This window comes from Ipomoea nil, unplaced genomic scaffold, assembly GCF_001879475.1.
Source record: "Ipomoea nil cultivar Tokyo-kokei standard unplaced genomic scaffold, Asagao_1.1 scaffold2036, whole genome shotgun sequence".
Lineage (NCBI taxonomy): Eukaryota > Viridiplantae > Streptophyta > Magnoliopsida > Solanales > Convolvulaceae > Ipomoea > Ipomoea nil.
The window spans coordinates 3951791-3972219 of NW_017618464.1; the positions used below are offsets into that span (position 1 = coordinate 3951791).

The window sequence follows — 20429 nt, forward strand, 5'->3', positions numbered from 1 at the left end:
TACAGGGCAAAGAATTATGAAAAGCATTCTGATCTGATATCTGCACTTCTTGTGGCCGAGAAACACAACCAGTTGTTGATGAAAACCCATAATGCACGACCTGCTGGGTCTGCCCCCGCGCCTGAAGCACATCATATTGCCCAGGGAAGCAATTCTAGAAGGGGTCGAGGAAAGGGTCGTGATTGAGGTCACGGTCGAAACAATCGAAGTGGTAAAGGCAAAGGCAACAATGACTCCCGGACCCAAGATAAGAAACAGAGTGATCAAGGTTCATCAAGGTCACAAACCTGTTACCCGTGTGGATGTACGGGACACTGGTCTCGTACGTGTCGCACACCAAAGCATCTGGTTGAAGCTTACAAAATGACGCAAAAGAAAAATGATAAGCAACCGTCAGGAAAGGAATCTCATCACACCAACACTGATTTGCCTGAAGCAAATGCAGTGATGAATGATGATGATGACCTTTTAAAATATGAGCTTGAAGACTTTGGTGATCAAGAATGATCGGTTTTATGCTCTTGGTTTATGAACCTATTTTTCGTGTCGTTTCTTTTGGATTATGAACTTATGTTTTTTTTTTTTTTTTCATTTTATGACTTGATTTCTATGTTTTCTATTTTATCATGATGAATGGTTCACCTCTTTTTTTTTAACCTTCACATGCTGTTTTTGTGTCAAGGCATTGGTTAATTAGTAATGAACAACCACTGTTCGAGAAGTAACCCCGAAGATCTTACAACATTGCAAAGTTGTTGTTCGCACAATGGAGCATGAACCAACATTATGTTTGGTGGATAGTGCAACCACGCATACTATCCTAACGGATATGAGGTTTTTTAGTACTTTAAACAAATCAAGTAGTAATATTACTACCATTTCTAATGATCAGGTACAAATAGCGGGCTTCGGAAGAGCATCCATCATCCTCCCTAAGGGTACAAAGCTACTAATTGAAAATGTTTTGTTGTACCCTCAATCTAAACGAACCTTGCTGAGTTTCAAGGATATTCTTTCAAATGGTTTTCATATTGAAACCAAGACTAAGAACAAAGAGGGGTTCTTGATCATGACTCGGTTGATCACTGGTCAAAAGCGGGAGGTTGAGGAACTTGCCTCTTTATCCTCTGGGTTATATTATACCTATATACAACCCAATGATTCATTTGTTGCACTAACCATGAAACTCAAAAATCCACATTCTTTTCAAATGTGGCATGACCGTTTGGGTCATCCTGGGCAGAATATGATGGGTCGGATCATATCTAATTCTGCTGGACATAACCTGTCGAGATCCCAGGTACTTTCGCCAAATATGTTTACATGTGTGGCTTGTGCGAAAGGTAAATATATTGAACGCCCGTCGCGTACTAAGGTTGGACAAGAATCGCCTATATTTCTGCAGAGATTGCAGGGCGACATTTGTGGACCTATTAGTCCACCTTCTGGACCATTTAGATATTTTATGGTCCTTATTGATGCTTCCACTCGTTGGACTCATGTTAGTCTATTGTCCACGAGGAACAAAGCTTTCGCTAAATTTGTTGCGAAAATTATTGAGTTGAATGCCCAATTCCCAAATTATCCCATTAAATCAATAAGAATGGATAATGCTGGAGAATTCACATCAACGACTTTCAATGATTATTGTATGGCCTTGGGCATCAAAGTGGAGCATCCTGTACCTTATGTCCATACTCAGAATGGTCTGGTCGAGTCCCTGATTAAGCGTATTAAATTAATCGCTAGACCATTACTGCAGAAGTCTGGTTTACCAATCTCATGTTGGGGACATGCAGTATTACATGCTGCAGCTTTAATACAAATCCGACCTAGTGCATATCATGATTATTCTCCCTTGCAACTACTACGTGGTGTAGAACCTAACATTTCCCATCTGCGTGTATTTGGGTGTGCAGTCTATACCCCCATACCACCTACAAATCGTACCTCCATGGGTCCGCAGCGAAAACTAGGTATATATGTTGGTTATGAATCTCCTTCCATCATTAAATACCTAGAGCCCATGACAGGAGATCAGTTTACCGCGAGGTACGCTGACTGCATTTTTTATGAAGATCATTTCCCGGCATTAGGGGGAGATAAAAGACCTTATTTAACGAAATGCCATGAAATCTCATGGGATGAAAAAGATTTTCAGTATCTAGACCCACGTACTAGTCAAACTGAACTAGAAGTTCAGAAAATTATTAATTTGCAAAATTTAGCAAATAACCTGCCAGATGCTTTTACTGATAACAGAGGAGTGACTAGGTCCCATACCCCTGCTGTGAATGCTCCTTCGAGAGTTGAAGTCCCCGTGGGACCAAGTATGCACACTAACACTCCCCATCGCCAGAAGCGCGGGAGACCACTTGGTGCAAAAGATTTAAATCCACAGAAGAAGAGAATTGGTAAAATATCTCAGTCACTCCAAAAAAATGTTAACCGTCCTGAAGACGACCGTCCCGAAGACGGAGAACCCAGTGAACCTGCACGTGCTCTAAATAATACGAACACTGGGGATGCGGAACATCCATATCAAAATATTTTGGGAAATGACGATGATCTGGTTGATGTCAATATAGAAACGGCCATAAATTTTGTTGATACAGGAGAAACATATAATAGAGATTTAATAGTCGTCGACGACACTTTTGCCTATGCAGTTGCCTGTAATATTCCACAAAATAATCTGGATCCAGAACCAAATTCAATAACCGAGTGACGGAAGCGCTCTGACTGGTTGAAGTGGAAACAGGCAATTGAGGCAGAGCTCAACTCGCTTAATCAAAGGAAAGTTTTTGGTCCCACCGTACTTACCCCCAAAATATGTGATCCCATTAGGATCCAGGTGGGTATTCGTACGGAAGAGGAATGAAAACAATGAGGTGGTTAGATATAAAGCGAGATTGGTAGCTCAGGGGTTCACGCAGAGACCCGGGATTGATTTTGATCAAACATACTCTCCTGTTATTGATGACATCTCATTCCGCTATTTAATATCATTGGCAGTAAGTATGAAATTAGATATGCAGTTGATGGATGTAGTGACAACTTACCTTTATGGGTTACTAGATGCTGATATATACATGAAAATACCCGAGGGTATTCAAAATTCCAATATGAGGGATAAAGATCGAAACATGTATAGCATCATACTTCAAAGGTCATTATATGGCTTGAAGCAATCTGGTAGAATGTAGTATAACCATTTGAGTGAATTCCTCCTGAAGAAGGGGTACGTTAAAAATGATATTTGCCCTTGTATATTCATTAAGAAGTCATCTAATGGCTTCTACATTATATCTGTCTATGTCAATGACATGAACATTATTGGGACAAAGGAAGACCTTATAGAAGCATGTTCATGCTTAAAAGCAGAATTCGAAATGAAAGACTTGGGAAAAACCAAGTTCTGCCTCGGCCTGCAGATCAAGCATCTTCCAAATGGAATTTTCATTCACCAAGCTAACTACATTAATAAATTATTGGAGAAATTCTATATGGATAAATCTCATCCCCTTAGCACCCCAATGGTAGTCCAGTCCCTTGAAGCGGAAAAGGACCCATTTAGACCTAAGGAGGATAATGAGGAGGTACTAGGACTTGAAGTTCCTTACCTAAGTGCTATTGGAGCCTTGCTTTACCTGGCTAATTGCACAAGACCTGATATTGCATTTTCAGTGAATTTACTTGCTAGATTTAGTGCCTCTCCAACCAGAAGACATTGGAGTGGAATAAAGCATATCTTTAGATATCTCTAAGGGACAAAAGACCTTGGTCTTTATTTTGAAAACAACCAGGACATTACTTTGAAAGGTTATTCAGACGCTGGTTATATGTCTGACCCTCATACTGCTAAATCGCAAACTGGTTATGTTTTTCTTTGTGGAGGTACAGCTATATCTTGGAGGTCCATTAAACAGACCTTAGTTGCTACCTCATCTAATCACTCGGAGATAATTGCTTTATATGAAACCGCACGCGAATGCGTATGGTTGAGATCACTGATACAGCATATTCATCGCTCATGCGGAACAATGAGCAATGTTGATTCCCCGACTGTCCTATATGAGGACAATGCGGCATGTGTTGCACAGATGAGTAATGGGTACGTTAAAGGAGGTCTTACTAAACATATTGCTCCTAAGTTCGTTTACCCACATGAACTCCAAAAGAGTGGTGAAATACTCATTGAAAAGGTTCGCTCTAGTGAAAATCTGGCAGATTTGTTCACTAAGTCCCTGCCTACATCCACTTTTGAGAAGTATGTTTATAAAATTGGGATGCGGAGGCTAGGAAGACTGTTGTCTTCAGGGGGAGCGATAAACTCGGTCTAGGAGACTTTTAAATCCTGAAGATGATGCCCAGAAGGCTTATGGTTGTACTCTTTTTCCCTTAGCTAAGTTTTTTTTTCCCACTGGATTTTTCTTAGGCTAAGGTTTTTAACGAGGCAACCGATGCAACACATGATTGATACTACATGTACTCTTTTCCTCGACTAGATTTTTCCCACAGGGTTTTTCTAGCGAGGTTTTTAACGAGGCATGAGTATAATTATTTAATTGCCAAGGGGGAGTGTTGTAAATATTTATATTTATGGCCATTAAACTATTTAGACCTTTCACTTGCTTAGCTTTTAATCATGTATTGATGTTGTGTACTTGAAAGGTTGTATATGACCACTATATAAAGTGAATGAAGATGAATGAAAGGGACACACTTACATGATTGTTATGCTATAGCTTGGTGTTATTCTTCTCCTTCCTTTTCCCCATCTATACACCTATAAACACACATACATATACATACGCAATTCGAGGTGTATAACCGTGAAAGCATCACGCGAGAACCAACGAGCGAATAGGCTAAAACTTAATAAAAAATCATTGTTTATATTTCATTTTTTAACCACAAATGATCGATGGATAGGAGATTCGTCTAAATTGAGATATATTATCAAGTTTTAATAAAATACTAAATTGAATTGAATTAAATTAAACTACTCTGCATTAAAATAGTCGTTCAAAATAAATAAAGTAAAATTAATTCAAAGGAAAGATGTCCAAATTGGCCATTGAATATAACTTGAAAGAGCAATTAAGTCACAAAAAAGGTGCAATTAGGTCACTAAACACCTCAAATATATGCAATTTCTCATGCAGGTTACCATCTATTTCATCAGGTTGCCTGCTTACGTGAGTGGTGAGATGACATTTTTAAATAATTTTTAATAATAAACTTTAAAATAAAAAATAAAAAATAAAAAGAAAACGCGGCCGGCCACCCCCTCCCCCCTTCCTTCGTCTCTGCCGGAGATGACAGGCTATTTGTCTCTGGTTGAAGACGAAGGAAGAGGGGGGGAAGGGGGTGGCCAACGGCCACCTCGACGTTTTTTATTTTTATTTTTATAAGTTTATTATTAAAAATTGTTTTAAAATGTCAACTCACCATTCACGTAAGCATGCAATATGATAAAATGGATGGTAATCTACTATCAAGTGAAATTGCATACATTTGGAGTTCGATTAAAGACAAAATGTTAAAATGGCGAATTTGTTAAAATTTTGACGAATTTGTAAATAATCAAACAAGGCCATTATCTAATAATTATTATGGCATTTAACAAATTAATTGTATAGATTTAAAGTTCGTTTGGAAAGTAGGAAAATGATTTCTGAAAAATGAGTTATTTTTCAGAAAATATTTTTCTTTTTAATGTTTGGTTACACAGCAGAAATTTGTCTAAAAGAAAATTTATATTATTAATATTATTATGTAATAATGTAATAATAAAATAAAATTACAATAATAATAATAATAGTAATAATAATAAAATAAAATAATAATAATAATAGTAATAATAAAATAATAATAATAATAATAATAATAATAATAATAACAATAACAATAACAATAACAATAACAATAACAACAATAACAATAACAATATTAACAACAATATTAACAACAATAACAATAACAATAACAATAATAACAACAATAACAACAATAACAATAACAACAATAACAATAACAATAATAACAATAATAATAATAACAATAATAATAATAATAATAATAATAATAACAACAACAATAATAACAACAACAATAATAACAACAATAATAATAATAATAATAATAATAATAATAATAATAATAATAATAATAATAATAATAACCCAATAGGGTAGCTCAAGTGGTAAATGAGCTCTCTTTATGGGGGAGAATTCTGAGATAACCCGGGTTCAATTCCCATAAGTGATGATTTCTTTTGGGCCAGCTTTTGTGCCTCTCGGAGCGAACCGGGTGGACCTGGACCGTTAAACGGACAGAGAAAGACCCGGACCACACTGTGTGGTTTACACCAAAATAATAATAATAATAATAATAATAATAGAAAATTAGGTAAAAATATCAATGCATCTATATTCTAACCCGGACCACACTGTGTGGTTTACACCAAAATAATAATAATAATAATAATAATAATAATAATAATAATAATAATAATAATAATAATAATAATAATAATAGAAAATTAGGTAAAAATATCAATGCATCTATATTCTAATTGACTGATTGTTTGAAAATAAAAAAAGAATAATTGACTAAAAATATAAAAGGAAATGAATATTAATAATTGACTGCAAATAAAAAATGATCCTGACAAAAAAACTGAAAATGAATCTAATATTACTAATTGACTAAAAATATAAAAGGAAATGAATATTAATAATTGACTGCAAATAAAAAATGATCCTGACAAAAAAAAAATGGTCAGATCATTGCATTTAATATTCTAATTGACTGAAATTAAAAAAAAATAATTGGCTGAAAATCAATCTGATATTACTAATTGACTGAAAATATAAAAGGATCACTAATTGAGTGATATTCTACCATTATATATATTTTACCCGAGTAACCCATGTTGATGAACTGAAGGTGTTAGCTTTATACGAGTATGGACAAAATTGTGTTGCCACTACCAATGTCATATACAAAGTGATTTCAATAATGTATAAATATAATCGGTGATATTATGTTTTTTTTTAAATGGAAAAATTGCTATATATCTAGAAAAAAAATATATCTTCCATATAAATGAATTAGGATAGAAATTCATTCATATAACTGAGTTGTTAGAGAACGAGCACATTTGTCTAATTTATGAAAATACTAAACAATGATAAATAAAATCTTCAAAGTTATAGCATCACATGCGTACATCTAGACATTAGCTATTAATTTGAGCAATTATTTGCACAAATTCAAGAAATGATAACATCATAATACATAAACGATCCAAATTATATCTTTAATTGCACTATATAATATTTAATGTTCTAATTTAAATAATTATATATCGATTCAAATATTATTAATATATTACAACAAATCCATTATGTGCATTGCACGAGTGAAAATACTAGTAAAAATAAAAAAGAAAACGCGGGGTGACCGCCGGCCACTCCCTTCCCCCTTCCTTCGTCTCCGCCGGAGATGACAGGCTCTTCGTCTCTGGTTGAAGACGAAGGAGGGGGGGGGGGGGGGGGGGAAGTGGTGGCCGTCGTTTATTTTTATTTTTATTTTTATAACTTTATTATTAAAAATTGTTTTAAAATGTCAACTTACATTCACGTAAGCATGCAACATGATAAAATGGATGGTAATCTACTGTCAGGTGAAATTGCATACATTTAAAATTTTTAGTGGTTTAATTGTACCTTTTTTTTTTTTTGTTAAGTGATCTGATTGCACTTTCAGGTTATATTCGGTAGGCAATTTGAACCTTATTCTCTAATAAAATGACACTGCATAACTAGTAAATTGATGGTGTTACTTTTTTTTTTTTTTTTTTTTTTTTCTTAACCGTAATTTTATAGCTTTGAGGGTAGGCTAGTTGAGCCATATCTAAGTATTTACCTCCTTCACCTATTTTTAAAGTATATTCTAGTGTTTTAACCTGCAATGCACGATTTTATTATTATTTTTTTGTTATATTAAAATGTACACTACAATCATATAAGAAAATAAATTCAATTATGATCTAAATATATTCATATAAAACTTAATATTCGACATCTTTTGATTTCTGAATATAATTCCGTTAATTATTATTCATTTTATTGAAATTATAATATATATGAAAAATAATTAGGAATAATCAATTTAATTATGTAAATTTCATTTATAAATGTATCCAAATATGTACATTATTAAACAATATATTAATCATATAGAATTTTAATTTTAATTTTGAATGTTATGAACATACATACCCTACCAAATATATGAAAAGCCTAACTGTATTATTATATTGTATATTTCAATGGCACCTCTGTGGCTCAACCAAATACTACATTGTAATGGAGCCAGTAGTACTAAAAAAAAATAAAAATTATTTCGTACATCGCATGAGTAAAACACTTATTGTACGTTAATTTAAAATATTAAAATAAAAATATCGATATAAGTGTCATTTAAAATATTTTAATTAGAATTTTTTAATGATTTATTTTTTATATATTAATTTTATTCGCATAATAAAAACAAAACTTAAGTTGAAATTTAAAAATAATTTAATTTAGTCTATCTTAAAAGTGGACCATAGTCTATAACTCTATGGTATAATAATTTAGTTTTTCTGTTGGTGCTTATAATTTAGTATTTTTGGCAATCATTACCATAAATCAAATTAACATATATAGCATATATTATTATTTAATTCTTCTTAAAGGAGTGTAGTCTCAAATTTCAAAACAGAAGTCCTTTTATACGATTGATGGGGAAAAGACTTCTGTAAATATAAATATATATATATATATATATATATGTGTGTGCGCGCGCGCGCTATTGTAAAAATAAACCTACAATGTAATATTTTAAAAATGAACTAATATTATATTCAAAATGATTATAATATAGTGATTTAATATAATTGTATGTTAATTTAAAGTATTGAAATAAAAATATTAATATAGGAATAATTTAAAATATTTTAATTGAAAATTTTGAATGATATATAACTTTATACATTAATGTTATTTGTATAAACATTTAATAGAGTTTGAAAAATATTTAGTCTACCTTAAAAGTTGACTATGGTGCATGGTAAAATAATCTGTGGAGCCTGACTACAAGGTCATTGGCATATAGTAATTTAATATTTTTTTGAATGTTAGTAATTTTATTTTTTTTTTAACAAAAACGAAAACGACTTCATTAATAATTCAGAAAACCGGAAATACACGTAGGTGGGATAACAGCCCACTCTCCTGAGACAGCCAAAGAACCAGTTGTCAATGAGCCACTCGGTTCGCTGATCTCTTAACATGGCGGACACAGACGTCCCAATGGCGGACACAGATGTCACAAAAGTAATTTATCTAGAATGGGTGAAAAGTTAACACTTTTGTGTTAATATATAGAAAAAGGAGTCACATTCGCACCTTAAATAAACCAGATTATGCAATTAGGTCACCTAAGTAAAAAAAGTTTAATTCAAATCCCTTAAACCAATAAAATTTTTCAATTGAATTCAAATTGACTTGTTTAACAAATTAATTCTTTACAGATTTGACACGTGTTCTTATTTTCATTTTTGTTTTAGTTACTATTACTGGCATGTTTTGTATGATATAGTGATACTACGAAAATCCTATGTAAGATTTAATGTAAAAAATTATGACCCAGAGGACAGGAGGATGAGTATGAGTTTTGATGAAGAAATCAGTCCCCCACTTGATCACCTCCAGAGCATGGCGGTACTCGCTGATGTCGGCAATTTCTTCACCATATTCGAGCACGACCCACGAAAACGCCATTGGAAGGCTAAACTTTACGTTGTCGCCGGCGTTGTAGTAACCTATGACCAAGTTCAACTATCAATCCCTATCATTAAATCCTCATCTAACATAAAAAGAAAAAAAAAAAATTAAACCGAACGAAAAACGGAAAACGAAAAAAAGATATTGTATATGACAAACCACTTGTTCAAGGCCGTCGGTGAGGCCAAAATAGTGTTCATAATTTTTTTTTTAGACGGTCATGAATGTCTCACCAAAGACAGCCATGACCGTCATTCTTAGACTGGCGTGGCTGTGCAGGCTGGTCGTGAATGAGATAGCCATTGTCTGTCGTAATATATCTAATAGAAATAATTTTTTTTTAATAAAAAAAAAAAAGGAACACGTATCAAACCTGTGAAGAATTAACATGCTAAACAAGTCAATTTGGATCCTAGTAAACAATTTTACCAGTTTAGAAGATTTGAGTGGAACTTTTTTTATTTAGAGGATCTAATTGCACTATCTGGTTCACTTAAAGGGGTCAATTTGACCATTTTCCTAAAACTCCTTATATAGATTTAATAATTTCATAGTTTCGGGTATAAATAACATTAGGAAGGAAATGAATTGCAATTCGGTGGGAAAAGAATAAGGTGAGAATAATGTAGGAATTCAAATTACATTGAGAAGGAAAGAAGTGGTATAAAGACTAAAATGTCATTATATAAGAGAAGAAGAAGAAGAAGAAGGAGGAGGGATAAGGGTCAAATAGACCCTCCAACTTTATACCAAAATGCAATTAGCCCCTCAAAAAAAAAAAAAAAAAAAAAAAAAAAAAAAAAAAAAAAACCCTTAAACTCGTTAAAATAGTGCAATTAACCTATTTGACCTATAATAGGATGTTACCTTCAAGTCACCTGCCATGTAAGATTCCACGTAAGATGCCACTTTAATTAATATTTAATTTTTTTTAAAGTAATATTTTTTGAAAACTTAAAAAAGTAAATTAATTATATTATTTAAAAAAATAGCTTGCCCAATGCCCAGTCTGCCGCAATGGTTTCTCCATGAACAGAGAAGCTCCTTTCATGGAGAAGCCAGAAAGCTCCAACTCCGTCGAACTGTCGCATCCGCTCCTCTGCCTCAGGTGTGTTTTTTTTTTTTTTCAGTCAGACATTCTCCTTCTTCGGCAAGTCTTGGATTTCTTCAAAGCGGCATTTCTCCGGCGAAAGATTTAGACCAGTCTTCTTCGCTTTCCTGCTTTGTCGAGGCCTACGGGTGGTTTTTTTTTTTTTTTTTTTTTTTTTTTTTTTTTCTTTCCTAGGAGACTCCAAAGGGTATAGCATTTCTTGGTTGAGTGAGATAATGCAGGTCAGGAAGATGAAAAAAAAAAACATAAAAGCAGTAAATACGAAGCTACTCTCCTTTGCTCACCTAATCACCTTCTTGCTCAGCCTGAGCAGTTGGCGGAAAGGCAGAAACTCAAGATTTGGGAGAACTATATTGACGGAGAGGAACATTCCACTGGTCCTGCATGTTGTTAAAAGGAGACAAAAGGAATTGAAGAGTTGAAGGTAGCTGTTACTGAAGTCTTGGGAGGTAGGAAGTTCTATGTCCAATCAGTTGCAGATCAAAAAGTGGCCTCCATTCAGAAACAGCTTGCTTCTCTCAACCTTCAGGAGGCTCCTGTTATTGATGCTTTCAATCCTAATGATGGATATATTATACCCACGACCCGACCCGGGGTAGCAACACGGACTCGGAGCACCGCGTGAGAGTCCAAAAACACCCGGCCCACGGAACCATGGAGGTGCCCCGACCCGAGCCGAGCTACGTAGGGCTCGGGTCCGATGACACGACCCTACCCGAGCTCGGCCCATAGCGGGCTCGGGTAGGGTAACTCGGCACCACCCGAGCTCAGGACCCGACCCGACCCGACCCAACTCGGTCCACCCGGGCCCGGTCAAAGTAGTGATCCAACCGCCCCCCGATTTAGGGGGAGGCGGGTGAGGGGTTTAGCTTATATAAAAGCCCCCTTAACGAAGACACATTCTACATCTATTACATACGCTTTGTCCCGAGAAACATTGTAATAGCCAATTTACGACATTTAATACAATATACGGTCTCACGGCTTTACGACATCGTTTCGTTTATTTATATATTATTTATATTTATATTACGTTCTTATCCGGATTTATTGATTCGGGTCCACCCCGAGTTAATTAAATCCATCACCTAAGAAGGGTGATATAGTGCTTTCAGAGTTTAGTGCAGACAATTCATGGAACCGAGCAATGATTGTGAATGCCCCTCGAGGTGCTTGAACGACCAGTTCGAAGTGTTGTACATTGATTATGGAAACCAAGAAGTTGTTCCCTACCGTCAGTTACGTCCGGCTGATGCCTCAGTATCCTCTGCTTATGGCCTTGCTCAGCTTTACAGTCTTGCCTTTATTTTGGAAGATGATTATGGACAAGAGGCTGCAATCCATCTAACTGAGCTCGTCCTGAATGCTCCCAAGGAATTCAAGGTTGTGATTGAGGATGACACTTCAGGTGGAAAAGTCAAGGGACAAAGATGCAAGATTTGGAGCTTCTCTGTTCAAATGTAACGGTGGCGTCGAACTGATGAATCCAGCAGCTTATCCGCCGCCGGCAACTACGAACGGACCGGCGACTTTTCTTTTAATTTTTTTAAAAATATTTAAATAAAATGTCATGTAATTGCCAAGCAAGCAAAATTAACTTGGTTATTTTTTGGTAACCTGTAAAAAATGATAATTACACACATTTAACAAGTTTAAGGGTTTAATTGAAGGTTTTTTTTTAGTTCGAGGGTCTATTTGACCTTTATCCCTAATAATAATAATAATAATAATAATAATAATAATAATAATAACAACAACTAAGGATACTTTTGTAATTTCATTCCTTTTTTCCTTTCTTGCAAGCATTGAATTGTAATTCATGAGGGTACTCCATGAATTGCAATTCAACAAAAAGAGGGAATTACAATTCTGTAAAATTACAATTCCTTTAGGGTCCGTTTGGAAACCAGGAAAATGACTTCTGGAAAATGTTTTCTGGAAAATGAGTCATTTTTCGGAAAACATTTTCCTTTCCGGTGTTTGGTTGCATTCTGGAAAACTGTTTTTGTGTGTTTGGTTCATTTTCTGGAAAATGAGTAGAATTGTATAATTAAACATTTTAATTATTTTATTTAGAATATTACAACATGTATAATAATATATATAATAATATAATATTAATTTTAAATATAATAAAAAATAGCTAAGTTTTTCAACAAAAAAAAAAAAAAAAAAACTAATAATATATCAAAAATATTATGGTGGTGGTGGTGGTGTAGTGGTAGTGGTGTTATTCGTTATATAATAATAATAATAATAATAATAATAATAATAATAATAATAATAATAATAATTGGTGGTGGTGTGATGGTGGTGGTAGTATGACGATGGTGTGGTGGTGGTGGTGGTGGCGGCGACGGTGGTGGTGGTGGTGGCGGCGACGGTGGTATGGTGGTGGCGGCGGCGGCGGTGGTATGGTGGTAGTGGTGGCGGTGACGGTGGTTGCGGTGGTATGGTGGTGGTAGTGGTGGTGGTGGTTGCGGTGGTATGGTGGTGGTGGTGGCGGTGGCAGCGGTGGTGTGGTGGTGGTGGCGGTGGTATGGTGGTGGTGGCGGTGGCGGCGGTGGTGTGGTAGTGGTGGCGGTGGTATGGTGGTGGTGGCGGCGGCGGTGGTATGACGGTAGTGGTGGCGGCGACGGTGGTTGCGGTGGTATGGTGGTGGTGGCGGCGGCGGTGGTGTGGTGGTGGCGGCGGTGGTATGGTGGTGGTGGCAGCGGCGGTGGTATGACGGTAGTGGTGGCGGCGACGGTGGTTGCGGTGGTATGGTGGTGGTGGCGGCGGCGGTGGGTGCGATGGTATGGTGGTGGTGGGGGCGGTGGCATGGTGGTGATGGCGGCGACAGTGGTTGCGGTGGTATGGTGGTAGTGGCGGCGACGGTGGTTGCGGTGGTATGGTGGTAGTGGCGGCGACGGTAGTGGTGGCGACGGTGGTTGCGGTGGTATGGTGGTAGTGGTGGCGGCGGCGGTGGTGTGACAACGGTGGTATGGTGGTGGTGGTGGCGGTGGTATGGTGGAGATGGCGGCGACGGTGGTATGTTGGTAGTGGTGGTGGTGGTGGTATGGTGTTGATGATGTTGGTGTAAAAGTTGGAAAATGACTTCCCCCAAAAAAAAGGGGAAGTCATTTTCCATAAAATTGCCTTCCTTTTCCATTGACTTCCACCCCATTTTCCTTTGACCAGTCATTTTCCAATGTAACCAAACACCAAAACCCCGGAAAATGACTTCCAGAAGTCATTTTCCGGGTTTCCAAACACACCCTTAATTAAACATTGTAATTTGCATTTGCATGGAATAAAGCAAAAAAAAAAAAAAAACAATTATATCCAACCAAACCCCATTGGCAGGGCATTTGGTTGAAGGGAATTAAAATCCCATACTCCCCTTGGGATTTAATTCTATGAATTTTAGGAAGAAAAAAAGATAAAGATGAGACAAAATTACCCAACATCTTTTTTAACTTAAAAATTGATGCTTGACAACAATAATGAGCATTTTGAATTTTATACTACTTATTCCCTTTCAATTCCCATATGAATTTTATACTACTTAAAATCTCCACTTTATTTCAAGTAATGATCTCTTATGAAATTGCAATTCCTTTCTCCAACCAAATGCCTTAAGGGTTTGAATGATATCTACAGAATCTTTAGTGGCGAAAATGAAAACTGTACCAGACATTTGCAACGTGGCACATATTTACTGGAAGACTACAAAGACTCTAGGTGGTCGCATCTACTCAAAATCAATGCCCTCTCGACGGCTGCTATCTCGCTCCGCCTTCCGCGACCACCAAACCTGACTCTGATCTGAAAGGAACATTTTTTTTTTTTTTTTTGTTCCTTCTATTTCTTCTATTCTACACATCTTCAGCTCTCCAACCCCATTTTGCAGCATCTTCAGTAATCGATCGATCGATCTTAGTCAAAGGTACTGATATTTCATTTGTATACATTATTATTATTATTATTATTGTTTTAGGGATATATAGATATATATGCAGTAGACTTAATTGTTTAGATTGGTTTACAGATTTTGTATTTGAATCGTATATTCATCCCTAGTTTGCGATTGTGTTGGGGAAGACGAAAACTCTGTTATGCGTTAGTTCCGATTTTAGGTTCTGTAAATTGACACCATTTCTGTATTTCAGTGGAATTTGAAAAAATGAAACTGAAGTTTATACAATTATTCAAAATTTGTCAGTAATGGTGTGTGCTATCGCTGTATAGGTGTTTGTTGTTTCTAATGGTGTAAGATGATTTGGTATGGTAAAGATCAGAGAATTGTTGGATGTTTCAACACGAGAACAATTACAAAATATAATCGTATTGTGATTTTTTAACACTGGTTTCTAGCAATAAATTTATGGCAAATTATGCTGTGGTGGGCACGATTCTAGATTCATAATTTCTATACTGTTGCATTTTTCTCTTCACAATAGCATTGTTTCGTCTTCAGTATGAATCTACATTATAAAAGTTATTAATCTACAGTATTAAGTTTGTGAACATGTGATAGAGCTATATGTTCATAATTTTATAAATATATATTCATAATTATAGAGCTATATGTTCATAATTTTTGATATTCCCAATTGTTGAACTCTGTATTCACAAATCACAGAACTAGATGTTCATAATTTGATAGCTATACAATTTAGAAATTATGAATCTACAGTACAGATATTATGAATCTGCAGTATAGAAATTATGAATCTACTGTATAGAAATTATGAATTTACTGTATTTAAATTATGAATCTACGGTATAGAAATTATGAATCTACAGTTTAAAAATTATGAATCTACAGTATAGAAATTATGAATCTGGAACCGTGCCCACCTTGCAAGGTGGACACGGTGCCACAGTATAACGTTCCTAAAGTTATGGTTATGCCAATACTCTTAGCTGATTGAGTTAGTAATTTTGACTAGTTGATAGCATTAGCGGATTGTAGAAAAATGTTTTGTAAATTAGCTGTTAGCCGATAGCTGATTATATGCAAAATGACTTTCTCAAAAAGTTAATAAATTTGTAATTTTTAGCATTTTGGAGCAATAAGCTGTTACAAAAAATTTGATTAATCAAACACTTATATTGGTTGTTTAACCAAATCAAACAGCTAATAGTGCTTTAATAAACCAAAATTGATTGATAAGCTAACTATGTTACCGGCCATAATCTATGTTTGTTAAGAATCTATTGTCTTCTTTGATTGCAAAACTCACAATCTTGTATTCCAATGGTGTGGGAAAGTGGAAGGGCAAATGGGAATTTGGAACACAAAACACTACTAATAAAGGAACTCAGAGACTTCCCATTTTATTCTTTCATAAAAAACTAGGGAGACTTGTACAGTTCAACACCAAAACATGATCTCAAGGTGTCATCACTTTGAGTGAGGATAGCAATCAGATGAATGTGAATTAGGTAATTATTCATATACCATTGGAGAGGTCTGTCTCTTAGCTTTCAGATGCAGCAAACACAGTAGCATTTGGATGTCTATGGCCAAGGTTATCACTTTTGACCAAAACACTGCACAGCTAGCCATCAGCCCTCCTGGACACAAGAATATGGCTTTGCTTTTGCTTTTGATGCATTGCATCACATTCTTTTTTTTTTTTTTTCTTGCTGGTTGTTGTGATTCCATTTTCTTCATTTACAACTGTTCTTTTCATTTGTTTCGTTTTTGGGTTTACATTCTAACAGTTGTGGTGGATTCTTGAGCAGTGTGTCCTTATGGCTTCCTTTAGAGCATTTTTGAACAGCCCTGTTGGCCCTAAAACAACTCATTTCTGGGGTCCTGTTGCTAACTGGGGATTTGTTGTAGCGGTGTGTTTCTCCATCTGAGATACTAAGTCAAAATTTTGGCTACTTCATTCTACTTTTTCTTGATTATGTTAATGGGCACGCAGGGATTAGTGGACACACAGAAGCCACCAGAAATGATATCTGGAAACATGACATCAGGTAGAGTACATCTCACCTAAAAGGAAGAGCATGTGCAGCCCGTGATTTAGAGCCTAATATTCCCTTTTGATTGGTGTGGCAGCAATGTGTGTATATTCTGCACTGTTCATGAGGTTTGCATGGATGGTCCAGCCTCGCAACTATCTGCTTTTGGCATGCCATGCCTCAAACGAGTGTGTGCAGCTCTATCAACTATCTCGTTGGGCAAAGGGTCAGGGGTAAGAATCTGTTACTAAACAAAGTTTGTGTTTCTTGGTGTGATGAATCAATATCAGAATCATAAGATAATCTTGGTTGAGAATTGAGATGGATAAAAGTATTTTCACCATGCCTGAATTAATGATTTATGGATATTCCTAAATGAAGAATGTTCCGTTCTCTCAGAGTAAATGAAACCCCACAACTCTTTTGGGTGTAAGTAAACCCTGTATTGTGATCCTAACAGGCAAAGGACCACAAGTAAACTAGCGTAGCCGTGTAGGTTACCCATAGCTGACTGGCTCAAACCAAGGTGACAAGAATTCGAACTCGTGATCTTGTCACCTTGTGGTTACAAGCGTGGATCTCTTACCATCTTGGCTGGGGTTACCCCAGATTAACATATTTTGGCCATATCTGGTGTCCTAAATATTCTTCCTCCTTACTCCCACCTTTTGTAGGTACTTGCAGCAGAAGCAGGAGGACAAAGCCCAGTGATGAGTGATTCATGCTGTATTTCTATTCTACATTTAGCACACCCTTTATTCCCATTAACTTTTGGTGGTTTTCTCATTTCTATATGCTTTTCATAAATTCGAACACAACTTGAAGGTCACTATATAAAATTCAAGACTATATCTGGTGTACCACAACATTTTGCTCTAACACAGCTCATGATTGTTTGAGGTTTAAAGTACCATTACTTGCAACCGAGTTCATTACACTGAAAAACAAAAAAGATAGACTGGGAGAAAGGAATAGACAATTAACTAACAGCTTTCTTTCCCCCTTTTTTCTTCTAAAATATAAAATAGAGATTATAGCCTCTTCTTGAATCCTGAGTTAATTTCAAGGCTCATTGTTGGGCACTTTGGTGTCTCCCTTCTGGGCCAACCCCACTTCTCCTTTTGCCTCTCTCTCTGCAATAATCCTCTTTGTAGAATTGTAGTACAATGCATACAAAATCAGTTGGGCCAGCCCAAGTAGTCCTCCCATTCCATTTGGTGCCTGAAACCCAATAAGTTTATTATTGTTAATTTTTAACTTTTAGTTATTTAAGGAAAGGAAAAAGTAATAATTACCAGAATATAGGGGTCGATGCGAATGAAGGCATAGGCAGTCCAGCTGACAGCATTGGCAAAGGAAAACAAAGAAAGAAAAAACGGCATGTACTCCACGCTCTTCGTACTGATTACCAATTTCTGTGAAAACCAAACCCAACATTTATCATTTATCATTTATGATTTATCTATCATTTACTATTCCCTCTCTCCTCGCTTACAACCTACCACCATTTCATGTTAAATACATTCAACACGCTGCAAAACCTATGACTGCAACGTCACACGTACAACACCTAGTTAGCAAACACGTGTCCAACATTATCATCGCATTACGTCACCAATGCCCTTCCACCGTTTCACAACCCCTTAAATGTTTAAAAGTTACAATTAAATTCATAAATATATTATTTTAGAGCTCTACAAATCAATAGAATTTTGAGAAGACAAATCAGCAATCGACCTGATTTGCCTTTTTTTTTTTTAATTAAGATAAGACTGAAACTTGAAATCTTATATTTATTTCGTTATGAAAAGTAACAGTAAGAATATGATGGAAGAAATGTGGAAATTGAGAATGGAGGGAGGGAGAAATTACTGACCATGACGGCCAAGGGAGAGGCATACATCATGATGTTACCGACCATGCAAATGCTACCAACAATGGCGGAGCGGAGTTTCCAGGTGTGGGCGAGAGTGAGGACGAGAACAGCGAGAGCCGCCACGAAGACGAGCTCGAGGACGATGATGAAGAGCAGTCTGAGGCGCTTCTTGGCGTCGGAGTAGATGAGAAAGAGGAGGAGATAGACGACCTCGATGGCGAAGCCGATGCCGTTTGTAGTCATCACCAGCGGGCTGTGGGGGTGTACCATAGGCAGCCCGTATAGTACCCACAGCGCGCAGTTCGCGAACGTCGCCAGGTACGGCACCGCCGAGAATTGCTCCACCGATTTCTTCTTCCATATCTTCACAAATGTCGGCCTGAAATTCATTTTTATTTATTTCACAATTTAATTAATTAATTAAAAATGTTCATTTATTTTTTTTTCCAGACAATTATAGCCTTCTATATACAGTAAAGGCTACAAGCAAAAAAAAAAAAAGAAAAGGAAAAATATAGCTCACACGGGTGACAAGAACAGGATGAAGGAAATCACGTTCCCTGAAAATGAATAAAATCCATTAAAATATAATAAAAAAATAATTTTATAATTACATCAGATATTGTACCAGATTCAATCATTTTAAGTTATATATATCTAATAATAAGTATACTTAACATATACTAACCAAAACCTTAAAAAATAGCGGAATATAATAAATGATGTAATAATCCTACCGATGATACCAACAACAGTACGAGCAGTGTCCCTAGAAATCATGGTCGTATATCGAAACAGAGTAACTACTTATGAGAGAGAGAGAGAGAGAGATGATAGGGATGAGCTCTATGCATGTGTATATATATATACAGAGAAGGTGGGATGGAAGCAAGTTAATTGTGATTACAAGTGTTAGAGAAAATAAAAAAGCATATAACAAAAATTTGTATTAATTATTAATTTATTGTCCACCATAATATTTTTTTTTTTTTGAATTACCTTGTAGTTTCACTCTCACATATATCTAAAAATTAGTGTAAAAACCAGTGGAGTGTAGTTGAGTGAAAGGGCAATCATTATTGTGTGGATCATGGTCTATACAAGTTGTGTGTATCATATTTTGTCTACTGTAAAATAATGTACATTCAATATAAAAATAATGTACATTCAGTACAAAAATAATGTACATTGTATTCAGGGGATGTACATTATTTTTATTCTGAGTAAACATTATATTGTATAATGTACATTCAGTACAAAAATAATGTACATTTAGTATATTAAAAATGTATTTTTTTTAGGGTCCACATAACATAGTGTGAACCATGGTCTACACAATAATTTGCCGTGAGCGGGACTCATCCATTCTTAACCAAAACTCAAGAGTTCGATCATTGGTTTTGGGTATGAAGCAACTAAACCCTTAAATTTTCAGGCCCGCAAGCTATCCCACCAATAGAGGTGTCTACAAAATAATTTAGCGAGGGGAGTAAAATATGTGTGGTGGGGAAAAAAATTATTTTTAATATTAAACTAATAATTGTATTAAAACTTTTGTCCAAACAAATGTATGGTATAACTTTCGGAAATTCATGTAATTTAATTTGTCTTTGCGATTTATAAGAACATTTTTTACGAAAATTAC

General features: G+C 35.6%; 2 protein-coding genes across 4 annotated transcripts; one reads left to right on the top strand and one right to left on the bottom strand.

Moving 5' to 3' along the window:
- Positions 1 to 14694: 14694 nt before the first annotated feature.
- LOC109147656 (mitochondrial pyruvate carrier 1-like) lies at positions 14695 to 17815 on the top strand. 3 transcript variants are annotated; one of them, XM_019295266.1, is made up of 5 exons: positions 14695 to 14878; positions 16663 to 16785; positions 16869 to 16923; positions 17006 to 17141; positions 17583 to 17815. In XM_019295266.1, exons 2-5 carry the CDS (start codon positions 16693 to 16695, stop codon positions 17617 to 17619), a joined length of 321 nt encoding a protein of 106 aa, XP_019150811.1. In that variant the 5' UTR covers positions 14695 to 14878; positions 16663 to 16692; the 3' UTR covers positions 17620 to 17815. The 3 variants fall into 3 exon arrangements, with proteins under 3 accessions (XP_019150811.1, XP_019150810.1, XP_019150812.1); XM_019295265.1 differs by having other exon boundaries at positions 14697 to 14878; positions 16684 to 16785; XM_019295267.1 differs by lacking the exon at positions 14695 to 14878 and adding an exon at positions 14981 to 15068 and having other exon boundaries at positions 16684 to 16785.
- On the bottom strand, positions 17762 to 19622 carry LOC109147655 (bidirectional sugar transporter SWEET4). Its single transcript, XM_019295264.1, has 5 exons — positions 19522 to 19622; positions 19308 to 19344; positions 18785 to 19163; positions 18204 to 18323; positions 17762 to 18129 (listed from the first exon to the last, which is right to left on the bottom strand). The coding sequence occupies exons 1-5, from the start codon at positions 19562 to 19564 to the stop codon at positions 17971 to 17973; spliced, it is 738 nt and encodes a 245-aa protein (XP_019150809.1). The 5' UTR covers positions 19565 to 19622; the 3' UTR covers positions 17762 to 17970.
- Positions 19623 to 20429: the final 807 nt, after the last annotated feature.

What these genes read in the sequence shown, in the direction of transcription:
- LOC109147656 (XM_019295266.1), top strand. Translation starts at nt 16,693, where the DNA reads ATGGCTTCCTTTAGAGCATTTTTGAACAGCCCTGTTGGCCCTAAAACA. An exon ending in ACTGGGGATTTGTTGTAGCG is followed by an intron (nt 16,786 to 16,868) that starts GTGTGTTTCTCC and finishes ATGGGCACGCAG; the next exon opens with GGATTAGTGGACACACAGAA. An exon ending in CGTTGGGCAAAGGGTCAGGG is followed by an intron (nt 17,142 to 17,582) that starts GTAAGAATCTGT and finishes CACCTTTTGTAG; the next exon opens with GTACTTGCAGCAGAAGCAGG.
- LOC109147655 (XM_019295264.1), bottom strand. Translation starts at nt 19,564, where the DNA reads ATGATTTCTAGGGACACTGCTCGTACTGTTGTTGGTATCATCG. An exon ending in ATCCTGTTCTTGTCACCCGT is followed by an intron (nt 19,164 to 19,307) that starts GTGAGCTATATT and finishes AATGAATTTCAG; the next exon opens with GCCGACATTTGTGAAGATAT. An exon ending in GCATCGACCCCTATATTCTG is followed by an intron (nt 18,130 to 18,203) that starts GTAATTATTACT and finishes ATTGGGTTTCAG; the next exon opens with GCACCAAATGGAATGGGAGG.